Raw genomic sequence first — 22,248 nt, 5'->3', positions numbered from 1 at the left:
GAAAACCTAGGTAAACGTAATCCTGACCAATCTCTATGAAGCGGATCCGTTAATGACTGTAACATCTGGGTAACTGCGCAGGGACAGTGAAGCCATGTGTTTTTCGCGTGTGGCATAGTCAGAACAATTAACTCTTCAATAGATTGTCATTAAAGGTCACGGAGAATTATTTAAATCCGATAACCATTATACAACATAAATTTTTCTATGATGGAGAAAAAAAACAGCAAACATGATGACGCAACCACATTTCAAAGGTAATTAATCATTCTTTACGGATTTTGTTATGCGACGAGTACAACCAAGTCTAGTGTTGGGTATTCAGAGACCTTGTCCGTTTGTGGGAGGTAACATTTGGTTTCCATAGCAACGGGAGGCGTAAACATTCGTTCCCGACGCATCGAGACCAAACAAACTAATTTAAATTAAAAACAAAAATACAATTTAAATTCAGGAGTAAACACTGAGTTTTCCAATTGTTTTTCTAGAAATATTTACAGCTAACAACAAAGCCAGTCTATTTAGAAGGGTGAAAGAATGTAAAGCGACGGTTTTTCCTCCCTCAACATGGGTCGAAGCTGTTAAATAAATAAAACGGGGCCCGCAACTGGTGAAGCCTTTGGCCTACGAATTAAATCTTTATAAGGAAGAGTTAAATTCTTATACAGACAACGGCCAAATCCCTTGCCACGTGCAACATGTAACAGTGTTGGCGAATTCATTTTTTTGTTAATTTCATCAAATTTAATCATTTTGAGTGCATTAGCCTACTAATACCACTTTCGTTTCGATAAATTGTTTTAAAGTCAAATCAAAATGTTATTTTTTCCTGAAAATATGGTTTAAACAGTATTTGGACGCTGAAAAAATAACGAATGACAAATAGTTTTTCAAAAGTCTCTTTTATTCTAATATTTATTAGAGTAGACTCTCGATCAACCGAGGTGGTCGGGACCAGACCTACCTCGGATAATCCGAATTAAAAAAAAAATGAAATTAAAATTAATTAAAAACACATTTTACACAAAAAGATGTTTATTTTGGATATATATATATATATATANAATTAATAGTTTTGTGCAGGCGTAACTCCTCCATGCCCAAATAAAGCTCCCGGGGGTGGCTGATTGATAGGGGTTGCTATGGCCAAGGGTTGTCTCCGCTGACGATACCATGTGAAGACTCCATAAGCTGAGGCTTTGACCAATAAACAGTAGACTGGCATGGTTCATAGAGTAGACAATCCTCGATACATGGTTATAAAATTCTTCCAAATAATCTAATTGATTAAACAATTCCCTTAGTCTAAAATAATGTATAAAAGTATGTTCAGAAATTTCCAACTTTGCCAATCCAAGGTTTACAGGAATTATGCCAATGCCGTTTGTAATATCAATTATGTTGATTCCTCTGGTTATGGTCCAGAAGAGGAGTGGGAAGAACCTGGAATGTCGCGAGAATTTGTTAATTTTCTTGGTCTTTTAATGTTTGATATGTGTAGTTTGTCTATTGTGTTGTGATGACTTGGGATGATTTCGGCAGTTTTTAGATTCTTATTTATGAATTTTATTTTCTCCTTTTTGTATTTATTCTCTGTTTGGCTTTTTTTTTTTTTGTATTATAGCCTTGTTTTTCGTTTGTTTTTATTTGCTGATGCTTTTCACACTGGTTTTGCTTGACTTTCACAAAAACTTCGTTCGGTATATTTACTTCTGGTATTTCTATTCTGTTTTCATTTCGTTTTTCGATAATAAGTTCTTTATGGGCTAAAGAAGTTTCATTGATCGTTTTATATAACAAATCTATTTTCTTTTTATGATCACTGACAGTTACTTAAAATTTGTTGTTCTAAATTGATTTTAAAAATAGATTCGTTCTGTAAATGCCCACTGATAATTTCAATAGGTTTTAATTTTGTTACTGAGTGAAGCGAGTGATTATACTCCAAATTTACTTTGTTTTCGATATCTTCATGCATGAATTCTTGTTGATTATTAAAAAATCGGATATGCTCGATGAGGGTAGAATGAAATCTTTTTACAGAGCCGTTTGACTCCGTGTGTTGAGAAGTTGTGAAATGCAACTCGACTATGTAGCGATAGTAATTCCCTGACTAGACTGTTGTTAAATTCCAGCCCGTTATCTGACACAATAGGCTTTGGAACATGGTACGATGTAAAAAATTTATTAATTTATTCACTATTTCGATGGCTTGATTCGACTCTATTTTGTAGGCTTGAGCAAATTTAGAAAAAGTGTCTATTATTGTTAAAAACTTTTTATTCTCTAGCGTAATTGTGTCAATATGAACAATCTCAAAAGGTCTGCTTGGTGTCGCAGTCAAATTGTACTTTAAATTCAGGGGTTGTCTATCGTATTTCGTTAAAAGGCATACTTCACATCTATTAATAAATTCCTGTACAGACTTATTAATATTAGGCCAATAATATATACGTTTAATTCTACTTTCCGTTTCCGTGATGCCCCTATGATTTGTTTTTGAAATATGATATTTCTCTATAATTTCATTGATATCGGATTCCTCTAAAACGTCGATACGTTTTTCTGTACATTTAAAAAACTTTAGTTCTGAATAAGTGAATACCTCCATTATTACTTTCGCAAATTTTTCGTATAAGTCTGACTCGAAATACAATATGCTGTTTTAGGCACGATGAATTCTTTTATAAATTTAATAACGTCATTAGTGAAATCGTTCTTTGAAAATTTGACCCTTATTCTTGTTTTTGAATTCCCGAACAACTTAATAATTTTGGGTTTTGCCGGATTAAATTCGACTTTTGAAATTATTATTTGATTTTTACCGAAATTAACCGGACCCTCAATAATCGGTATATTCGTAACCGTATTTCCAATTCCGTTGGAATATACCGTCGCATCGTCATCATAGATGTTTTCATCTACATTTCCATCAAGTTCATCTACATTGACCACGATGGATTCATTTTCTAGATTTACATTAGATTCGTTTTCAAAATTTAATCTATCGGGTTCGAGATCTGGGTTTTGTAAATAAAAGTCTCTAATTAATTCGTCTATTACTTCGTCACCGGTTTCATGTAATTCAATTCTATTCTCGAAAGAGCATCAGCTACCTTGTTCTCTTTTCCTGTTTTGTATTTAATTTCGTAATTGTATTCTTCCAGTTTGAGTCGCCAACGTAATAATTTAGAATTCGGCTCTTTCATAGAAAACAGCCATTGTAATGGTCTGTTATCGATCTGTATAACAAATTTCCTACCGAACAAATATGGCCTAAAATATTTTGTTGACCAGACAATTGCAAGTAATTCTCGTTCTATTGTCGACAATTTTGTTTCAGACTCACAGAGAGTTCTACTAGCATAAGCTATAGGCAATTCTTTTCCATCACAATTTTGGGACAAAACTGCGCCCAACGCCACATCGGTCGTTAATATGAATTGACGAGAAAAATCGAGGTATTTTAAAATTGGATCATTCATATACTTTTACAAAGATTGAAACTGTTAATATAAGATGGTTCGTTGATGTTAATTTTCGCTCCTTTTTTAGATAGTGTGTAAGGGATTTCGTTATGTTTGCAAAGTCGGGTATAAATTTCCTATAGTACCCGACTTGACCGAGGAATGCTTTAATTTCTCTTATTGTTTTGGGAAGGGGATATTCTTGGATAGCTCGTACTTTATTTGGATTCGGTTTAACACCTTCCGGAGTAACGACATGACCAAAATAATCTACTTCGTGTTTTAAACATTCCGTTTTGTCCGGTTGTATTTTAAAATTAGCACCTCTAAGTTTTTCGAAAACTTCCTTTAACGTTTCCATGTGCTCTTTAAGACTGGTACTAAATACTAGTATATCGTCTGAATATACTATAGCATTTTTTGTGCCTCGAAGTATGTTGTCCATTGCCCTTTGAAAGGTTGGTAGACTACTTTTTAGACCGAAGGGCTACGAAGAAATTCATAGTGGCCCTGTTCTGTTGAAAATGCCGTTTTTTGAATGCTATTTTCATCCAACTCGATTTAGTGAAAACCTGATGCTAAATCTTTGGTGGTAAAATACTGACATCTCCCTAATTTGTCGAGTAGTTCAGTAATGTTAGGAATTTGATATTTGTCATCTATTGTTTTATCGTTCAGTTTCCGGTAGTGAATTACTATTCTCCATTTCTGTCTTCCAAACATATCCAATTTTTTTTGGAACTATCCAGATTGGTGAATTCCATGCAGAATAAGAAGGTCTGATAATTTTTTGTTTTAACTTGTCTATTGACTTCCTCTCTATGAACGTCAGGATATCTGTACGATTTTGTATATATGGGAATTTCGTCCCTTGTACGTATGATGTGCTTTACTTTATTGCTAAATGTAAGTGGCGTACCTTCTTCATAAAATATGTCCATTATCCACCAGTTTCATAATCATTTCTTTTTCTTCGGTGTTCATATGTTCTGTGCGGATTTTTTCCCAGTGTTGTTTAAAATTGTTTGTGTTTACATGATCTAAACCTAATTTTTGTTTCTTTGTTGTTCCGAGTATGTTAAAATTATTATTAGTTTTTGAACCAGTATGCCGTGATTTAATTTCGTAGTCTTCTAGATTATTTACCACGATTGGTGTTATTGTTAATTTAATGCTAGTATCCTTTGAGTTGTACATTTTACAAAATGCTTCATTATTTTTAATTTTTACTAAGCATTGTGGGATTTCTATTCCCGCTACGTTATGATAATTTAATACACCTTCTCCATCTTTAATGTTTTTTACTTTTATTTTTACATACATACATACATACATACATATATATATACATTGTTTAAAAAAAAAGAAATAAGAGAAAACCACACAACACTTATTATAATTTTAAATTTTTTAAAAATAATCATCCAACGATGTCTGGATACAAGCTGCTGAAAATTTCTGTGAAGAAATAAATTCTTTCTTCACATAAGAAGATTATTGTTTGGACCGGATCTATAACTGCGATGAAACAGGTCTAAATTTTAAAATTTACCGTCAAAGACGTTGGCCAGCAAACTTTAGGGTGATTTGTCTGGTAACAAACAAAACAAAGAGAGAATAACTGTTTTGGTTTGTGCCAACGCTTCTGGCAATCACCTTCTACCTTTGATGGTGATAGGTAAATCGGCAAAACCACGAGCATTAAAAAATATCAATCCCACTGATCTGCCAGTTTTTTACAAAGATCAAAAAAGTGCCTGGATGGATTCTAACCTTTTTCGAAAATGGTTCAATGAACAATTTATACCAAAAGTAAGTGCGTTTCTAGAATCAAAAAATTTACCAAAAAAAGCTCCGCTCACGAAATGTTTATCTGTCGAATGCCGTATCTAGTTTTCCACCGGGATAACCAACCTTCACTCCCTTGAATTTTTTCAGTTTCTGTGGGGAATTTTTTAGCTAATATCATGGCTTTTTCTTTGATAATCGGACCAGAAAAACTTATTCCTTTGCTCCTCTGTTGAACGAACCACAAAAAGATAGCCTCATTCGTCAATGGGCACTCCGGAGGCATGATCGACTTCCGGTCGGCCGTGTTGAACACGATTGTAGCGCGAATGCTTCCACGGTTCCCACGCCAATCGCCTACAGTCGTCTCTGAGACACCATAAAATGCAGCGATATTCCTTAAACTCTCCCCTTCATCGGCTCGTTTAATTGCCAGTTTTTTTTTTTTTTTTTTTCAATTGAAATCAAAACCTGTTTTCGTTTGGTTTCGCGCTCAGCCATTTTCACTTACGTACACTGATCAATGTTTAATTTTATACTGAAATAAAAAGAGAAAACACATAAAAGAATAGAAAACTAAAAAGCTGGGTTGGAGAATGTTTTCGTCTGAATTAAAATTGTAACTTTCTTTTTAAGTTAGAATTTGTTTGGTCTCGTTGCCACGGGGAACGAAGTTTACGCGTCCCGTTGCTACGGGAACCAAATGTTTACGCTTTCGGTTGCTACGAGCACCAGTGTTTACAGGTCGCCTTTGCAATTTTGCGCCTTTTCTCAAGTCGTCAACTTGTGCAATCACGTCTCAACCGCCAAGAAGGCAGCACACGCTCCGTTTCTTTAAAGTTAGATGTTTTAGGCAGTAATATTTTGTATAAATTATTTTGTATTAATTAATCTTTGTGTAAGTTATTGGTTGAGAAAAAAGTCAGTGTTACGAGCGGAATTCGAAACCACGATCTTCGGCTAAATACGCCACTGCTCTACCACTTGAGCTATCGTGACTTCGATCCACTCGGACACCAACTTCCCATCTCAACCCACCTTTCGAATTTTCTCTACTTTTTGCCATTTTTCAAATTCAAAATTGAAATGGGACGTTGGTGAGTGATTTGAGTGGCAAAGTGTCGTAAAATAGATCTGGCAATTTGGGAAAAAGATTACCTCCAACAAACGGACGTGGTCTGTGAATACTCAACAGAGAATCTAGGAAATCCAGTACCAGATATTATCGTAACTGGGTTTACGATGGCTTTATTAGTTTAGTTTACATACATATTTAATATGCGCTTTTAATTTTTTTAAAATATCGGATTACTAGGTGTTAACCGAGGTTTTTACAGAGTTTAATCCGAAAACATCGATTGAAAATTTTAACTCTATTAACCTAAAACTCGGATAACCGGATCTCGGTTAATCGAGAGTCTACTACATTGTGTATAATGTTTCCCCCGTGTAAGCAAGCGGGTAGGTGAATTTTGTATGCTTCAACGTTCACAAGATCAAGCACCCCTTGCCAGTGCCAGAAAGAATTTGAGTTTTGACCCACCTTGAGAACTAGCCGATTTGTACTTTGTCTCCTGGCGTAGATAGCCCTCGATTCCTCGTTTCTTAATTACAATTACTTTATATCAATATACCATCTTAAACTTCAACCTTAATTTTTTTCATTTGTTTCTCATAAAACCTTTAATTGTACCACTAAATACAAGCCAACCACCGGTAAATACAATTACACAATCCAACAAAACAATCCATTTCACTGGCACTCTCTTTACACCTCTACAGTTACAAAACTACAGATGATACGCAATGTAAGTATATTATTTTCCAGAAATGAGTAACTATCTATTACTCAGCTGTTTTGATGTATAATTGTAGCAATTCAATCGTAATGAAATTATCGATGTGTCCACTATTACACAGATGATTTATAGGATATTTACTGCTGTTTCAAAATTGAGAAAGAAGCAGTCACCAGGTTTTCTTCATTAAAAATATCCAAACTCGATAATACGCACTACTTGAGTGAATTTGTACTGCAAAGCAGCAAAAACTGATGAATCAATTGCCTTTTGCAGGAATATTTTTATGTGCAGTATTAAGGGCACCTGCGAACGGCTTATATGCGAGTGTTCCAACTGAAATAGATTTTTACCCTTTTGCCGTATCCGTAACAGATTACACCCATAAAGACCACGAATGCGGTGGAGCTATAATAAGCGATTTTCACGTCTTGAGCAGCTGTCAATGTTTTTCGGCAGAAGAGAACATACAAATCCGTAAAAGGGTCCAAGAATATTTGATCTGCGCACTTTGCAAGGACCGTTACCAGAACGCGGTCAACTTCCCTATACTGGACATCATGTTACACCCGGAGTGCAGAGCACGCGAGACCATTTACGACTACAACCTGGCAGTTGTCAGAGTGAAGGATAGTTTCAATATATTGAAAAATGTCGCCCCGATCAACCTGCCCAAGAAGAACACGGTGGACGACCTGCAGACTTACATCACATTAAACATGACGTTCAGCGTCGTCGGCTACGGGCAGAACAGTGCAAAGGCCGATTCTAATACGACTCTAACGGAGGCAGCCGTGACACTCAGCTCTTGGGAAGACTGCCACCAATTCTTCAACCTCCATAACTTGGATTCAAGCGCTAAAGACAAACTATGTTTTAATGTTTTGGCGACCAACGTCTCTGCCTGCAAGAACGATGACGGTGATCCGGTCTTCATACAATCCTATTTGTGGGGCATCATTTCCACCTCGAGCTACATTCATAAATGCACTAAAAATCAGCTTACCATCGTAGCTCGGATCGACACGTCAATCGAATGGGTTGAACGGTGCATGAACGATGGATCATCAACAATCACTCACATACTAGTCATGTACGCATCAATACTACTATCTCTTAATTTTTTAAGAATAAACTTATAAACAATGAATAATGATCGATTCTAAACTGAATTAACCATGTCAGTTACTCATCTGTTCAAATAAGTATCAGCAAACCCTGAAAAGGTTTCGTTTTCATATTTCAAATAATTCAATAATTCCAGTACGAGTTCACGTACTGCACCCATCATATCATTTTGGCCAACTGTATCCTGAGGCCTTCTGGAATGAAAGGTTCTTCGGTCAAGTCGTTTCTGAGCCTATACATGCCCGTTTTTAATTGAACTTATCCTATAAACTGACTAAACACCGATATTCCGTAACTTTGCATTACAGAATAAGTCCGTTTTAACCCTTCAACAGGAACATAGGACTATAATTAATATGGGTTGTTTAATCCTGCTCCGAGGAAGCTCGAGTTATCTGGGGTGAGTGAGTAACTTTTGGAGAGTAAAAGTAAGTTATTATCGAGAATGGTTTGGGCCACGCCTCGAGGAATATACTTCGAGGTGTGAATGTGACCACTTCTATATCTGTATAGGGTATGTGCTTATATTAATTTATAGCCATGAATATAATAAATTGGCGTGAAAGGAGGGGGGTTGTTTAACCCCGCCCCGAGAAATATCGAGTACTCTGGGTGAGTCTGTGACGTCTGGGGAGTAGAAGTAAGTTATTGGCGAGAATGGAATGGGTTCGACCAGACTTCTAGGTATGTGTCCGGTGATATATTTATTATATGTTTTGTGCCTATTCTGTAGTTGGCACCTGAGGTTCAAACTAGAGGCTAGCATTTTAGTATATCGACATAGTTCCATATATTCCCTAAGCAGAGTCATTCTGTTCCGGATTGCGTCTGTTGGCGTCCACCAAAAAGTTTTGTTTTTAAATCATTATATTTTTGTCTTGAAGAAAAGAAGATATCCAAAAATATAAGACGTACGTTATTCTTAATTAATCACGCTTTAATTTGTTTACTTAATTGTTTGTATAAATATAAGTGAGTTGTTTTCATTTTATTGTGACAAAATTATAATTAATCTTATTTTTTTTATCGATTCAGTTTTTTTAAATATAAGAAGTTTTTCCTAGTTTGACAACAGTCGACAATTTTAGTATGGAGAAGCTCAACTCCCAACGTAATAACCTCCCACATGATAACTAAAATGTTAATTAATTAAAATGCATTTTTTTATGTTAGGAAAGTCTTGTATATTCTGGACAAGACCTATCCGAAGCTTTATGGTTTCCCTTACTGTTCTCCGTTTTACAATGCGTAAACAGACCTCATCTTCACCATGCGTCAGTCCACACACCTAACATCTGCTTTTAGCACGACATAGATTTTTAAAATGATTATAGCGAAAAAAATTTCATACATTTTCTCACAGGGAAAATATACGGATCACCTCGACATCTTACTCCGTAGAAGGATACACATTCCGATAATCGTTAGGTTCGAACGTTACGATACAAGGGCCTAGTTTTTACTTTTTCGAATACATCAGTTTTCTGTTTTCTTTACACTTTTGACGGGAATATTTGTTTTAATTTCTGATAGTATTTCTTTCTCCGCCAAATCCGTATCTACGTTTACCACTTGCCTTTTATAGATGAAGAATGAAGGCCGTCAAGTTGTGATCTTTTAACACACCGAAATTGACTAAAGCGTTTGCTACTGTATATGTCTTAAATTTTCCTTTGTATTTGGTTTTCCTTTGTTGCCCATGTTGATGATCGCACTACTATATTTGAAGTTTGATTGGGTTATATTCTACCCACTTTCATTGCATGCATTTTGCCCACATTTTGGTTAAGGCTTTCTATAAATATTACATATGGACTCTATCTGTTGAGGGGGCGTCGGTGGCCGAAACGGTTTAAGCGTTGGTCCTGGGTTCGAATCCAGCGGCCATGCATTCGAACCCGACACTCTTACAAATGGGCATTTTTTCAACTCTGCTGTTGCGAACCCTCGTAAAAAAAAGTTGTCATCGGTTCTTCATTATATATTTCCGGACGATCGTCCCCCGGATCCCGCACACTCATGAACATTTATAACTCAATAATTTATAAATAAATAGAATAAATAATATAATAAGAACTTAAAATGGATTAAATATAATAAATATGACAAATATAATAAATAGTCCAGAACTCCTTGCTCCATTCGATGTTCGAGTTCGGACAAAAATAAACAAAGTAATCTCGTGATCCATCCTCTTCGACGTCTAAGTCACGTCTGTGTACAAATATATTTGTACTCAAAGTTTTCAGAAAACGACTGACTAATCGGAACTTTCCATGAAGAAACATTGATTGCCAACAGGTTTTTGATCTACATATCCTCCATCATTTAGACTTCAGTCATTAGTCACATTCTGGAAACTTACAAAATTTTACGTACTGAATAAATTATCATTCCATTGTTAATTTTTCATGACTACAATTGATTGATGAATACAACCAACAGTGTATCATTAGCTGGATAGGCTTGGAAATACTTATTAATAACTAGATCAAATAACATAACAAAATATATATAAATCAATATTTGGACCAGTCGGGCAGTTTTTTTATTTTATTTTTTTAATTCTATTTTCAGGATCTAATTTCCAAGTATTTATGCCAGGAGAACATGATTATCGATAAGCGTCCCTGTTTTACCAGATCAATAGAAATCAATGAATCTGTATAGCAAACTGCTGTAAATATATTTATGTATATAATTTACAGCTGATTCCGCTGAAAGAATCTGATACTCTAGCCAAATTTGATCTTCACCCATTTGTAGAACGCACTGTGATAATTAACTTTGGTTTATTTAGCTTAACAGGCTTAAAAAGCTGTAATTAGCGAGGATTTATTGGGACTGGAGAGGCCTGTTGTCACCCTTTTGTTACCAGATAATAAATAGGCTACGGGTTCCAACGGAGGAATATTCAAGAGAGAAAAATTAATGGGGTCTCTTAAATTGATTTAAACCCGGAAAAAATCAGTTTCTTTGTTATTACCATATTCTCAGCCGGTCAAAATTAAAATGAAAATGTATACGAGGTTTATTCCAAACTGTTTGAAAGAAACTTGATATAAAACATGACGTGCCAGGTCCCGGTTAATAGCGACCCGGCTTTCAGTATTTTCCTAATTCGATAAATTAATACGGCTTGATTAAAAGTCCCCTTTAGGGTTGGTTCTAAACACGGTTATGAAAGGGTGGCTAAGTGGATTACCCTAAATCAGAAAAGGTTCCCAAATCCTAAGATCCGGAGAAGACCAGTCCAGATCTAAATTTTCTCTTTAACATTAAGTATTTGTGAAACACAATTTCAACACTGTTATTGAGTGCCGATAGAGTTAAATTCGAAACAAGTCCTCCTTGAAACGAGGATTTCCTTTTACAAAGTACAATACAATACTACTATATACTACTATACATATACTTCAAAATCTTTAGATGGGTTTGTAACATTGAAGGGTGAAAACATGATTTTTCCGGACAGGGAAAAACTGAAAAAGTCTTAATTCACTCCGGAAAAAGTCAATATTATGAATAAATAGAATCATGGGCTCTCTTCGATGGTTTAAACAATAAGTAACTATCGATTATCATGGTAGAACCTCGCTAGAAGCTTTTATATCTATTTTATCAAAGGTAATATTTCTCATTTGCAGGCTCACGATTTATTGTACTCAGAATCGAACCAACGAAAAATTGAACGTTAGCTTACAATAAAGGCGCCAAAACGAAAAAAAGCATGGGAATATGTGAAAAACTTGAGCAAGTATGATTAAATCTTAAAAAGTACACAATTTGGGAATAGTCAAAACTAAATGAAATAACAGCTTATTCGTAGTTTAAACGTGTACTTCAGACGAGTTAAAATTAGTTCTCAATAGTGTTTCATCATCACAATTGCCCATATTGTCAAGAATGCAAATGTGTTGAATACTGAGCCATGTCCTCGAGTAAAAAAAAAAAAAAGCCTTCTCTAACTAACAAAGGTTCTATATATATAAAAATATTCTGAAAACAAAGTAAATAATTAAGTATGTACTTCAGTATATCCAGTGAAAGATAAAAATTCACATTTATCACTAAATATTTTTGGACATTATTGTCCATTATTATTACGTTAGACATTATTAAATATTCGACCTTTCTGTAATTGTAGATTCGTTTCAAAGTAACAATTTTTGACAAGTGTAAGTTATAACTGGAAAAATGGCTTGAGAAAAAAAAGCACTGAACAGAAGCAGGTGAGAGGCAAGCTCAGAGATTTATAAATCTCTCAAAAGGGAAGATGAAGGACAATTGTATGTCTCTTTACCGGGCACTGCTCTCTTAACTATCACCTAAAAAAGAAAGAGCAATCATAGTCAAAAACATCTACAGGAATCAGAGTCATCAGTATCCTTAATCCTTAATGTATCCTTAAGGCTTAATGTTTAACGTGACAAGTTCTCTATGAAGCTCAAACATCTTGTGGTGTACAAATCCATTGCACGTTCCCTTAGTGGACTGGCACGTTTCACATTTGGAGCTAGTCCACTGCCAAATGAATAGTTTTCAGAAGCCACCGCTCTTCAACCGAAAGAAGCTTCTTTTCCTCTTTGAACCCGGACAATATCTTTGTCGCACTTGCACCTTAGGTTGAAAGGGATTGAAATTATTGGTAACAACATACATTTCAGCTAGATTACCAATTTTTGCACAGACAACTGTTCTTTTTATGGTTTCCACTAAGAATCTGCCATATTAGCAACGTTACGATATAATTCATATGGAAGCTCATGGTGTAGATAGATACCAAGTGAATAATGTAATCATGGGTTTTACTTAGTAGCCAAAATAACTTTCTTACAAACACTGTACCGTCGCAACTTTAGCATACACCCAGACAATACAGCATTGAACTCATGACAAATTTTGCTGGCGTTACTTTCTGCCGTTGGTGTTTCTTAAATGAAAGCATAGGAGTCAATAATAGACAATATTGATACTCGCTGACAATGTCGGTGTTTTCCTTGTTAATTGCCCAACCCTCAGTTCTTTGTCACCTGCTTCCAATTTGAAAACTCGAAAGTTCACACACATTCACCAATAATGTGCACTTAGTGTAATATTCTTGAAGTAAGTCTAAATTTTTTGTAGAGCAAGTGGATTATCAGCGACGATAGTCTAAAGTAAAATCTCGATTATTGAGTTCCAAATCTTCGCCCCATACTCCAACTAATTCCCAAGGTCAATGTTATAAAGGGCGAAAAGAAGGGCACTCAGAGAATATCCTTGCTTCACACCACTGGATAGGGCAAAATTTTTCCGTTTGTTCATCTTTAGTCCATACTAACGCCATTTCTCCCAAGTAAAATTGGGAAGGACATTGAGTTTTCCTGAATGATGGCCAAAACCAATTTAAATATGGGTATAAACGGGACTTACCTGACGCGACGCAACGCGACGTAACCCGACGCCTTGTCACGTTTTGGCAGGGTTTGAACACCTGTCAACTAATAATTTATTACATTGTTTTGCTCATAATAATACATTAAATGCAAAAGAGACGTTGTGACGTATGATAATGATTTGTGATACTCGCTGTGTGACTACGTGGCGTGCATTTGACGTAGAACAGGTGTGCAAACCCTGCCAAAACGTGACAACGCGTCGGGATACGTCGCGTTGCGTTGCGTCGGGTGTGTTCCCCTGCTTTAGAAAAACGTAATCTATTGCGCATTAATTGATATAATTAAAAAATTAAAAACAGAAATTATCAAGTATGTTTTTTGCCTAGATATCCAAATAATTTGTCGGTTTTTTTGTTTAACTTAAAAGTAGGTAAATAATTAAAGGCACAGAATAATTACTTGAATTTGTTCCAAACAATCTGTACCTTGATTTGTTCATCCTAACGCGCATGAGACCATGTATTCCGTAATTTTAAAAGGTAATCTTGTTGGGCTGGGTTAACCAGCTTGACCCACAAGTCATTGGTCGGACGACTGAAAGAAAGGGTAATTTAATTTTCCCCTTCGGTTTAAGAGGTGGAGACAATACGAAGGATGTGAAGCAAACACGTTGCCGGAAGCTTTATTGTTTTTCGCTCCTGGCCAACGTTATGAAGTACGGCGTTCAATTACTAAAGAAAGATATTTTTTGGATGCACACTTTTCCACAAACCCGCCTCGTAGTTTAAGGAACGAAAAATTCCATAAATTATGCGTTTGAAAACTTTCCAAGCGGTAAGCCACTTTTCCGGATTAAACGAATAGATAACCATCTATGCTATGGTTATAGATCAGGTGAAGAGAAGCTGGCTTTGAACTGAACTGCTGATTTTATTATTACAAAAATAACCAACCACAAAATGTTAAGATAAATATAAAAATATAATAATCTTATATAATAAAATAAATAAATAAAAATAACAGATGGATATTTCATTATTATTTTTCTCTAATTTTTCCATAAAATCGAAACTTTATTGTTATATAGACTTAAATAGGACCTTCAGATTACCAACGGTCGACAAAACGGTTAGATTTGATTAATGGATGAATTTATTTGTTTGGATTAGAGAGTTAATCCGGTTCTTATTCTGAAGAACAATTTGTGTGTTTCCTAATTATTAATTTACGTGCTCGATTAACTCTTGTGCCATACATTTTATCCCCAATATCACGGATAACGTTTTCCCAACTTCCGACATTAATTTTCCATCCAAAAATAATCGAGGTTTGGAATGGACCCTCGTAAAGCTCATAAAATGTTGACGTTTTTAGCTGGTTTGACATTTTTAAAAACGTAGAGTTCAATATCTTCTTTAAGGTCTTTACTAGGTGAAAGAAAGACAGAAGTGTTGGGATCACCAAGCTTTCGGCAACATTATGTTGCCATCATCAGGGCCTATTTATTAAGAAAAAATGTAAAAAAAAAATTTTTTAAATGTAATCTAACGTAGGTACGGTTTAAAGAAGTTGATCCAAAATTGACGTTTCGCAAATTTCACAATGTTTATGCAGTTATTTTGTAAGTAGACTGGCAATTTTTAGAACAAAAGTGAACGAATTAGGTGCTAGATCTAAAAGTGGTTCAACAATTTGGAAAACTTACTTTATAGTGGAGAAAATTCAGGTTTTTTTAAATAAAAAAACGTGTTTTTCTTAAATAAACATTTAAAAAAATCGTAACTTTGATAGGATTGAGATAAAACCATAAGGTATACAGCATTCTACTCCACTTTACATGAACTGTCACGTAAATGCAAGCTGACCACCCTGTATTTATTAAACATTGTATGTAATTTAATAATAATTGCATGAAATTACATAAATATATTAAGTATACTCAATTCAAAACACTGTTAATCATTTTATCGATTGCGATGGATTATTTTCTAGTTTGTAAACAGGTTTTATTTAATTTTTTTAAATAAAAATTTTAAAATGAGACTTGAGAGTTGGAAGTATAGTCAAGACTATTCATAACCTTTATTAAGGAACGTGAGCTGCTGCGGCCGATCATTCTCGAACAATTTACATAAATCTTGCTTGCTAATTAATCACTTCTAAATTAACATTGCAAAGCACTGCAAGTATTATAAGACTGAGCAGTCTACTTCACCCTCGGAGTAAATATTTCTAAAAAACTCGAATCGTTTTCGTTTCATCAAACTTTCAACGGTGAGGTCTATTTTGACGACACAATGGGTTATGGCATGGGGAAACGTTTCTTGCCTTGTGCCAAGGTAAAACGGGTGTGCCAGAGTTTATATTGTTTCGCATTCAAATAGAGATTAATTCCTGACTGGTTATGTTGAACGAATATATGTCGTTCTGGTTCTCAAAGATCCAATTTTGGTTAAAAACTCAAATAATATGAAAACTTGAACTTTAACATGTGTAAAACAACGAAACCCTGCATACTAATAGGAATGCGGATAATCTTTATTCGTGGAAGTACCTGAGGAAAACCATTAATAACTTTTCTCAAAGTACGTGAATTATCAGCTAATTTGATACTTGACTACTTTATTGTTAAATAATATGATGATGGTGATGAGGTTTCAATATCTTTTTGAGTTTACCAATAATTAATTGTGATTGTACTTTCCTTTAAGCCAAATATTTTCATTAAAAACAAATAACGTTCATATTTTTTAACCTTCAGTTAATGCAATATGAAACAAATATGTAATATGATAGGTAACTGGTTACTCTGCATGCTTCTCTTTTTCAGTGATTTCTAAATCCAACAACTTGTTAACAAACTGTAAAAACTTTCTAGCTCCTATGTCCCATCAATCTCCTTTCCATTCTAACCCAAATCCTTCAGATTCACCTTAAAACATTAATCCCTAGTGTTTACCATGCCGAAACCTTACGGTCTCACTTCGCTTGACTGTGGAAAAGATTCACCGTGTGTTGGACAGATTGCCGCTTCTCTTGAGGGAAATCAGTACTGCTCAGGTCCTACACGCAGCCCAAGCTTTCTACTGAGTAGGGCACCCGGGTTAAATGTGAAAGCTCAAGAAGATTCTTCCCAATTTTACCTCCCAACCAATCTGACAGACCGGTATTGCCTTGATGACACTTTCCTCTTATACTCCAGTAAAATCTAGAGTCCCCCAAGGAAGTATCCTTGGGTCGATCCTTTTTGCAATATACACTGGTGACAATTTCTACTTCCCCAGACACAGACATTTCCCGTTTACCGACGACATGCCTGTCTTCTCACTCCAACCAAACGTAATAAGCTCCTAACTGCAAAGTCACTCACTCCATTAGAAGACTAGTAGCGCAAAATGAAGAATCGAAGTGAACGAAAGGAAATGTGCACAAGTCTCTTCACACAAAAAAAGCTACTTTACTCTTCATTACGACTGACTGACATACCGAGACCGACTGTTGAAATTGTATGAATACCTGGGACTCTATTCATAAAGGACTGAGGTGGAATTCACACACTCGACTGAAACGACAAGACATGAACCACCATTATAAATGTTTACTGATAATACCCGACCAACGATCATATCTAAACCTTAACAACTGATTTCATCCGATATGGACCTAAGAAGTGGAAGTTTGAGGCCAAACTAAACATTCCATTTCATCCCGCATCTAGTCTCTCAAATCAAAAATCCTTAATGCTCCCTCTACGTATCCAATAAAATCATTCACAATGACCTCCAAATTTCACTCTTTCAGATCTTGTAAGCACATAAATTGTATCAGATATTCCACAATGACCTTTATGTACACCTAAACTCCCTACAACATTCCACATTAACTCTACCTGGAAATAGGTCGGTTATTGCCTAGGGATTTGCTTCAATGATTTGCTCGAAAGTGTGCAGTGCGGGGATGTGTTACCATAAATTAACAAATTTATTTATTGCACTAAAGTTGCAGGTGACATTTTTTTTTTAATTGTAACTAATATTTTTATATTACCTTTATATATTACTATTTATTATAATTAATTGATTACTGAATGTTGAATTATACGTGCACTTTAATTTTTTAAGACATTTGTTGTTAAATCGTGGAAATGGAGCGTGTAGTGAGGTAAAGCAACACGGCCGTGAAATGAAATGATTTTTTTATGGCGTTTATAATGATTGAAATACAAGGATAGATATGTGTTAAAGAATATTACTGCTACTTAGTTTAGTCAGTTCTTATTTATATAGTTCGCTTGGCATCCTTAATCTGCTTCAGCGCAATACAAATGATTAATACGATCAAATTTTATATTTTCAAGGAAATTAGAAGAAAAACTATTGCGGGTGCCTTACCCACTTTTCCACCTAACTTGCCCATAAATGGTATCAAGTCGTAATCTCTATACCTTTATACAGATATTGATCCTAGTGGTTTAACGATGTCAGCTATTTGAAAGGAGGCGTTAAAACGGCCCTGATAAACTTTAATCGTTTTTCCCCGTTATGAAAACAGTCTAGCCAACGTTGATGGAAAAAAAGTCGAGCTTTTCACACCCCTTTCTAGATTTTTTTTATCGAATCGCAACTCAAGCGTGAAATGAAACACCTCACAAAGTCTAATCACGCTGATTGATCGATTAGCTTAAACTTTTACAGCGTTGGCTTATTGAATAATCTTTTATCACTTCTTGACTTCTTCAATAGTGTTAAACTGAAATTTAAAAAAAACACCAAATATTGGAAATTTTCGGTTTGCCAAGGCTTTGATAGAATGAGAATACATGGGATAAGGAATTAAGTACATCTTTACCTAAAGTTGGTAATGGGGTGTTGGTCTGCGAGATCGCGAACTCATGCTGAACGGCATAGGATCATTTATTAATTCAATAGTCCGCGAGTGAAAACGGACCCTTTAGGTGACCCTATGCCGGTTCAGCATAAAATCCCATCCCAGGCTGCGGGGACTTCTTCGATTTCAACCCAGGTTATAGTTAGTACATTAAGCAACACTCGGTGACTTGGATTTCGGTCGGCCTATCTTCGCTATGTTGTCTTGTGAAACGCGTTTCAGCATTTCGCCATCTTCCGTGTTGGGCCAGGGTAAAGATGGCGAAATGCCGAAACATGCCTGGTAGAGCAACACGGCAAGATAGACAAACCCAAAATGATCGTTAAACTAAATTACAGGTTCATAACCACATGCAGATCGCACGGAGATTTCAATTGTGTGTCACGACTCAGAGATTTCACGTCGTTTTGAATTTTTTAGATGAAAAAAAAATCATTCGCTTTTACATTTTCGAGACTGATTTTCAACTTTTCCGAAAGCATTAAACATATTAAATTTCGAGTTAACTGCGGTTGTGAATTAAATTTCTTGCGAAAAAATAATCTGTTTATCATGTTCGAAAGTCCAAGTTTTGCTTTTATCACATTGTTTCAAAATTATCTACATAAATCTCAACAATATTTAAATTGTTAATACTTACTTCTACTTTAACAGTACTAACAGCGTATACAAAAAAATGCACTCAAATCCATATGTTCTAGGCCTGGAAACCCTTAAATTCTACTTAATATTTCGCAATAATTAAACAATCTTAGCTTTTTATAATATAATTATTCTAATGTTTATTAAATCTTGCTTTTTTTCAATTGTATTGAAAAAGAAAGATAACGGTTGTATACGAAATTCTCATCGTATTAGGACAGTAGTGAAAATATTCAACCACTAACAGCTCCAGAAATGGTTAAACCTTCAGTTTGATCGTGTCAGATCATTTTGGTTTTCCTATTCATTCAGTTTATTATTATAAGGATCATTTACGTTGGACAAGCCGAAACAGTGAGAATTGACAAGACCAAATTACTCGCGTTCTGGGTAGTTTAAAGTCGACAATGTACTAACATCATTAGTCGTCATAGTCATCATTAACTATATAAATGCTAGAAAAAAATGCAATAAATAGTACATGGGACAGAAGGAAATTCACGATACCAGTGGACAAAGATCGTGGTCAAACATCTTGTCCAGTTGCTACAATGGGTCAATATAAAAAAAAACAGTAAAACTACGAAGGAACCAATAGCTTGAATGAACGTGCGCAAAATTGTATCACCGGTATCCAGTTTTCGTTGACTATAAAGGAATTACAGCAAAATAACGCTCGTCCTTTGCTTACATTTCCGTTAGAACCACGAAAACGTTCGAGAATCGTCACGGGATCGCCACGACCTTCTGGAGTCTATACATTGCTTGGCGAGATTTTTAGGTTTACTTCGATCCATGGCCTGGTTTGTTCATGGACAGCCAGCCCAAGGTACAATACCACTTTGTTCATGGACACCCTTCCCAAGGTACAATACCACCATTGTATATGTGAATGGCTGAAGGAGGGCTGACAATGGATCACAATGGTCCATATTTTGACTATTTTTTTTGGTTTATTGAAAATATTTCAATATATAAGAAATTAGATATATCCTTTATCAACAATCGCTTATTTTACCCATACATATTGTGTATTTCAAGAAACCAGAAAAGGTTCAATTGTTACGGTATAAAAAGAAGAAAAAAAAGCCGAGAACTTTAAACAGGGCCAGCAGATTTCCGTGGATCCGAAGAGAACAGCGAGGCTCGACGAGAACAAACTGTCTATCCTTCAAAAAGCAGTCGTCAAGTGACAATTCACGAAACTGCAATGACGGGTCTGATAAACCTAATACCAGCAAAAATAGGGGAAAAATAAATTGTTGTTTATTGTGTAACAATTTACTGAATTGATTTATAGCCTAAAAGCTGGTTTATTTTGCAAAGTGCAACAGTGTACGGGGATTTATAATAAATCCTTTCTGGCGATTTGTACATAAGCTTCATTTTACATCAAAACATAAAAAATCAAAATTTTCTCTAAAGAAGGAGTGCAAAATAGTGTAAAACCACTTTCAAGCCATCGTTCTAATGGGATTTGCCCAGGGCTTGAACACGTCAGAGTCTCAGGTCTAGACTCTCACAACCCTCTTGGTGGGTTCCAGTCGTATATGTTTTTGTTATACCTGTCTTTCAACACGTTTCAAAATATATTTTTCGGTTACGGTCTAGAGGGTCATCAATATTCAAGAGCTATCGTCTCTTCCGGCCTTTCGTGACAGTCCAACGCCACGGTACGCGGATTGAAAAAAAATTCAACAATGCAAAATTGACTTTTTCGTTTTTCATTTAATCGGGTATCTTTTTTTTCTGTAAAAGAGATTTAAATTGGTACTTTTAATTGATTTCTGATTATATAATTGGTTTATATCATTTGTGATGACAAATTGGATCATGCATCTCACGCTATTTTGTGGTTGTGACAAAAATTTGTGCTAATTACAAAATTTGATTATTAATTGGATAACACCCAATAGACTTAGATTAATTTTAAATTATTCTACTTAGTTGAATACGTGTTACAGGAAGTACCTTCTATTATTAATAATACGTAAATTTTATTTTCAGTGATGAATCTGCTAATATTTTTTCGTAATAGATTAAAAAAAGATAGTTCGGTTCTTTGGTTGAAATTCCTAGGGCGCCTTGCTATGTTTTTCAAAAGATAAAACCTAAATATTTGTCTTCTAATAACTTCTGTCAACACCGCAGAAGGAGAAAACAAGTAGGGAGTTTGCTGAATCTACAAGAAAAGGCTATCTTTTGTAATATAAGAAAAGAGAAAGGAAAACACACACTATTGCCGTAAATACTTCTAAAACTCCGGTCACACCGTAAGGAAGATAAATTAAATTAAATCATGGTGGTATTTATTTTCGATTGGCCAAACTAACAGATTTACTAAATGAAATGTTTTCTTGATGTATAAAACCAGCGCAAATTATTTCCTAACTTTGCACAATTGGAAAATTTGCATTATGTCTCAAATTGCACACAAGGTTATCAATTTTTAATTAACATTTTACTGAGATATTCTTTGGGAGATGCAATTATGAGATGTAGTAAATTTGTTCGTATTGGTCGTCTATTCTCTCTGTTTTCTTCGGTCATTCATTAGCCTCTGAAGTTGCTGCTCAGTCTGAATATAAAGTTTGTAGATAGGTTGAAGCTGTTAAAGTACTACTACGAGGTCAATCTTATGATAGAACTGGTCAATGTCAAACAAATTCGGTTCAACAAAGCCAAGTACAACTCGCCAATTAAACCACTTAGGTCAAGTCAAATAAACCTGTAAAAATGTTTAAAGCTAGCCTTCCAGCAAGCCGTAACTAAATAGTACACAGTAACTCCTTCAAATTGCAGCTTATGAAAATAATTAAACTTACGCCGAGGTTATCATGCTCTATCAGTAAAAAGCAACAAAGCAGTCACATTGGAAATTTCAGTGAGGTTACCTACTAACGGATTTGTACCGAAATTCGTTCTGGCCTTTCTGAGTTGGGTTCCGAACAACTGCAACATGAATTTTGGAGAATCGATGACTATGGTGGATCGAAAGTAACTTTTGTTTTAACTAATCAAGGAATCGCACCTCTCTTTTATTGATCTTGCACCTTCAGACGTCTATCTCTTCCTAGCAATGGTCCTCTTTCTTTTCCAAAAACATTTATTCATTGGAATGTTGAAAATAATAATAGTTTAAGCATTTTTTTTAAG

General features: G+C 35.1%; 3 protein-coding genes across 4 annotated transcripts in view; 1 reads left to right on the top strand and 2 right to left on the bottom strand.

The window, feature by feature from the left end:
- The window catches only part of LOC106673839 (beta-1,3-galactosyltransferase 5), a 107,501-nt gene that overhangs the window by 57,722 nt on the left and 27,531 nt on the right, over positions 1-22,248 (bottom strand). The gene's annotated exons all lie outside the window — the stretch shown is intronic.
- Positions 4,902-6,920, bottom strand: LOC112126447 (jerky protein homolog-like). Its single transcript, XM_024225519.1, is given in 4 exon segments — positions 4,902-5,695; positions 5,982-6,087; positions 6,799-6,859; positions 6,906-6,920. Coding segments are annotated over 4 exon segments (552 nt in total). The 3' UTR covers positions 4,902-5,325.
- On the top strand, positions 6,522-8,225 carry LOC106673840 (coagulation factor X-like). The gene is made up of 2 exons (XM_014406167.2): positions 6,522-7,063; positions 7,131-8,225. The coding sequence occupies exon 2, from the start codon at positions 7,309-7,311 to the stop codon at positions 8,194-8,196; it is 888 nt and encodes a 295-aa protein (XP_014261653.1). The 5' UTR covers positions 6,522-7,063; positions 7,131-7,308; the 3' UTR covers positions 8,197-8,225.

This window comes from Cimex lectularius, unplaced genomic scaffold (assembly GCF_000648675.2).
Source record: "Cimex lectularius strain Harlan isolate CLEC.00 unplaced genomic scaffold, Clec_2.1 scaffold6, whole genome shotgun sequence".
In the NCBI taxonomy this organism is placed as follows: domain Eukaryota; kingdom Metazoa; phylum Arthropoda; class Insecta; order Hemiptera; family Cimicidae; genus Cimex; species Cimex lectularius.
The sequence above is the reverse complement of the archived record's forward strand: the minus strand, read 5'-3'. Positions and strand labels throughout refer to the sequence as shown.

Bases quoted from the DNA above. Each gene is read 5' to 3' on its own strand.
- LOC106673840 (XM_014406167.2), top strand. From the start codon at position 7,309: ATGAATCAATTGCCTTTTGCAGGAATATTTTTATGTGCAGTATTAAGG.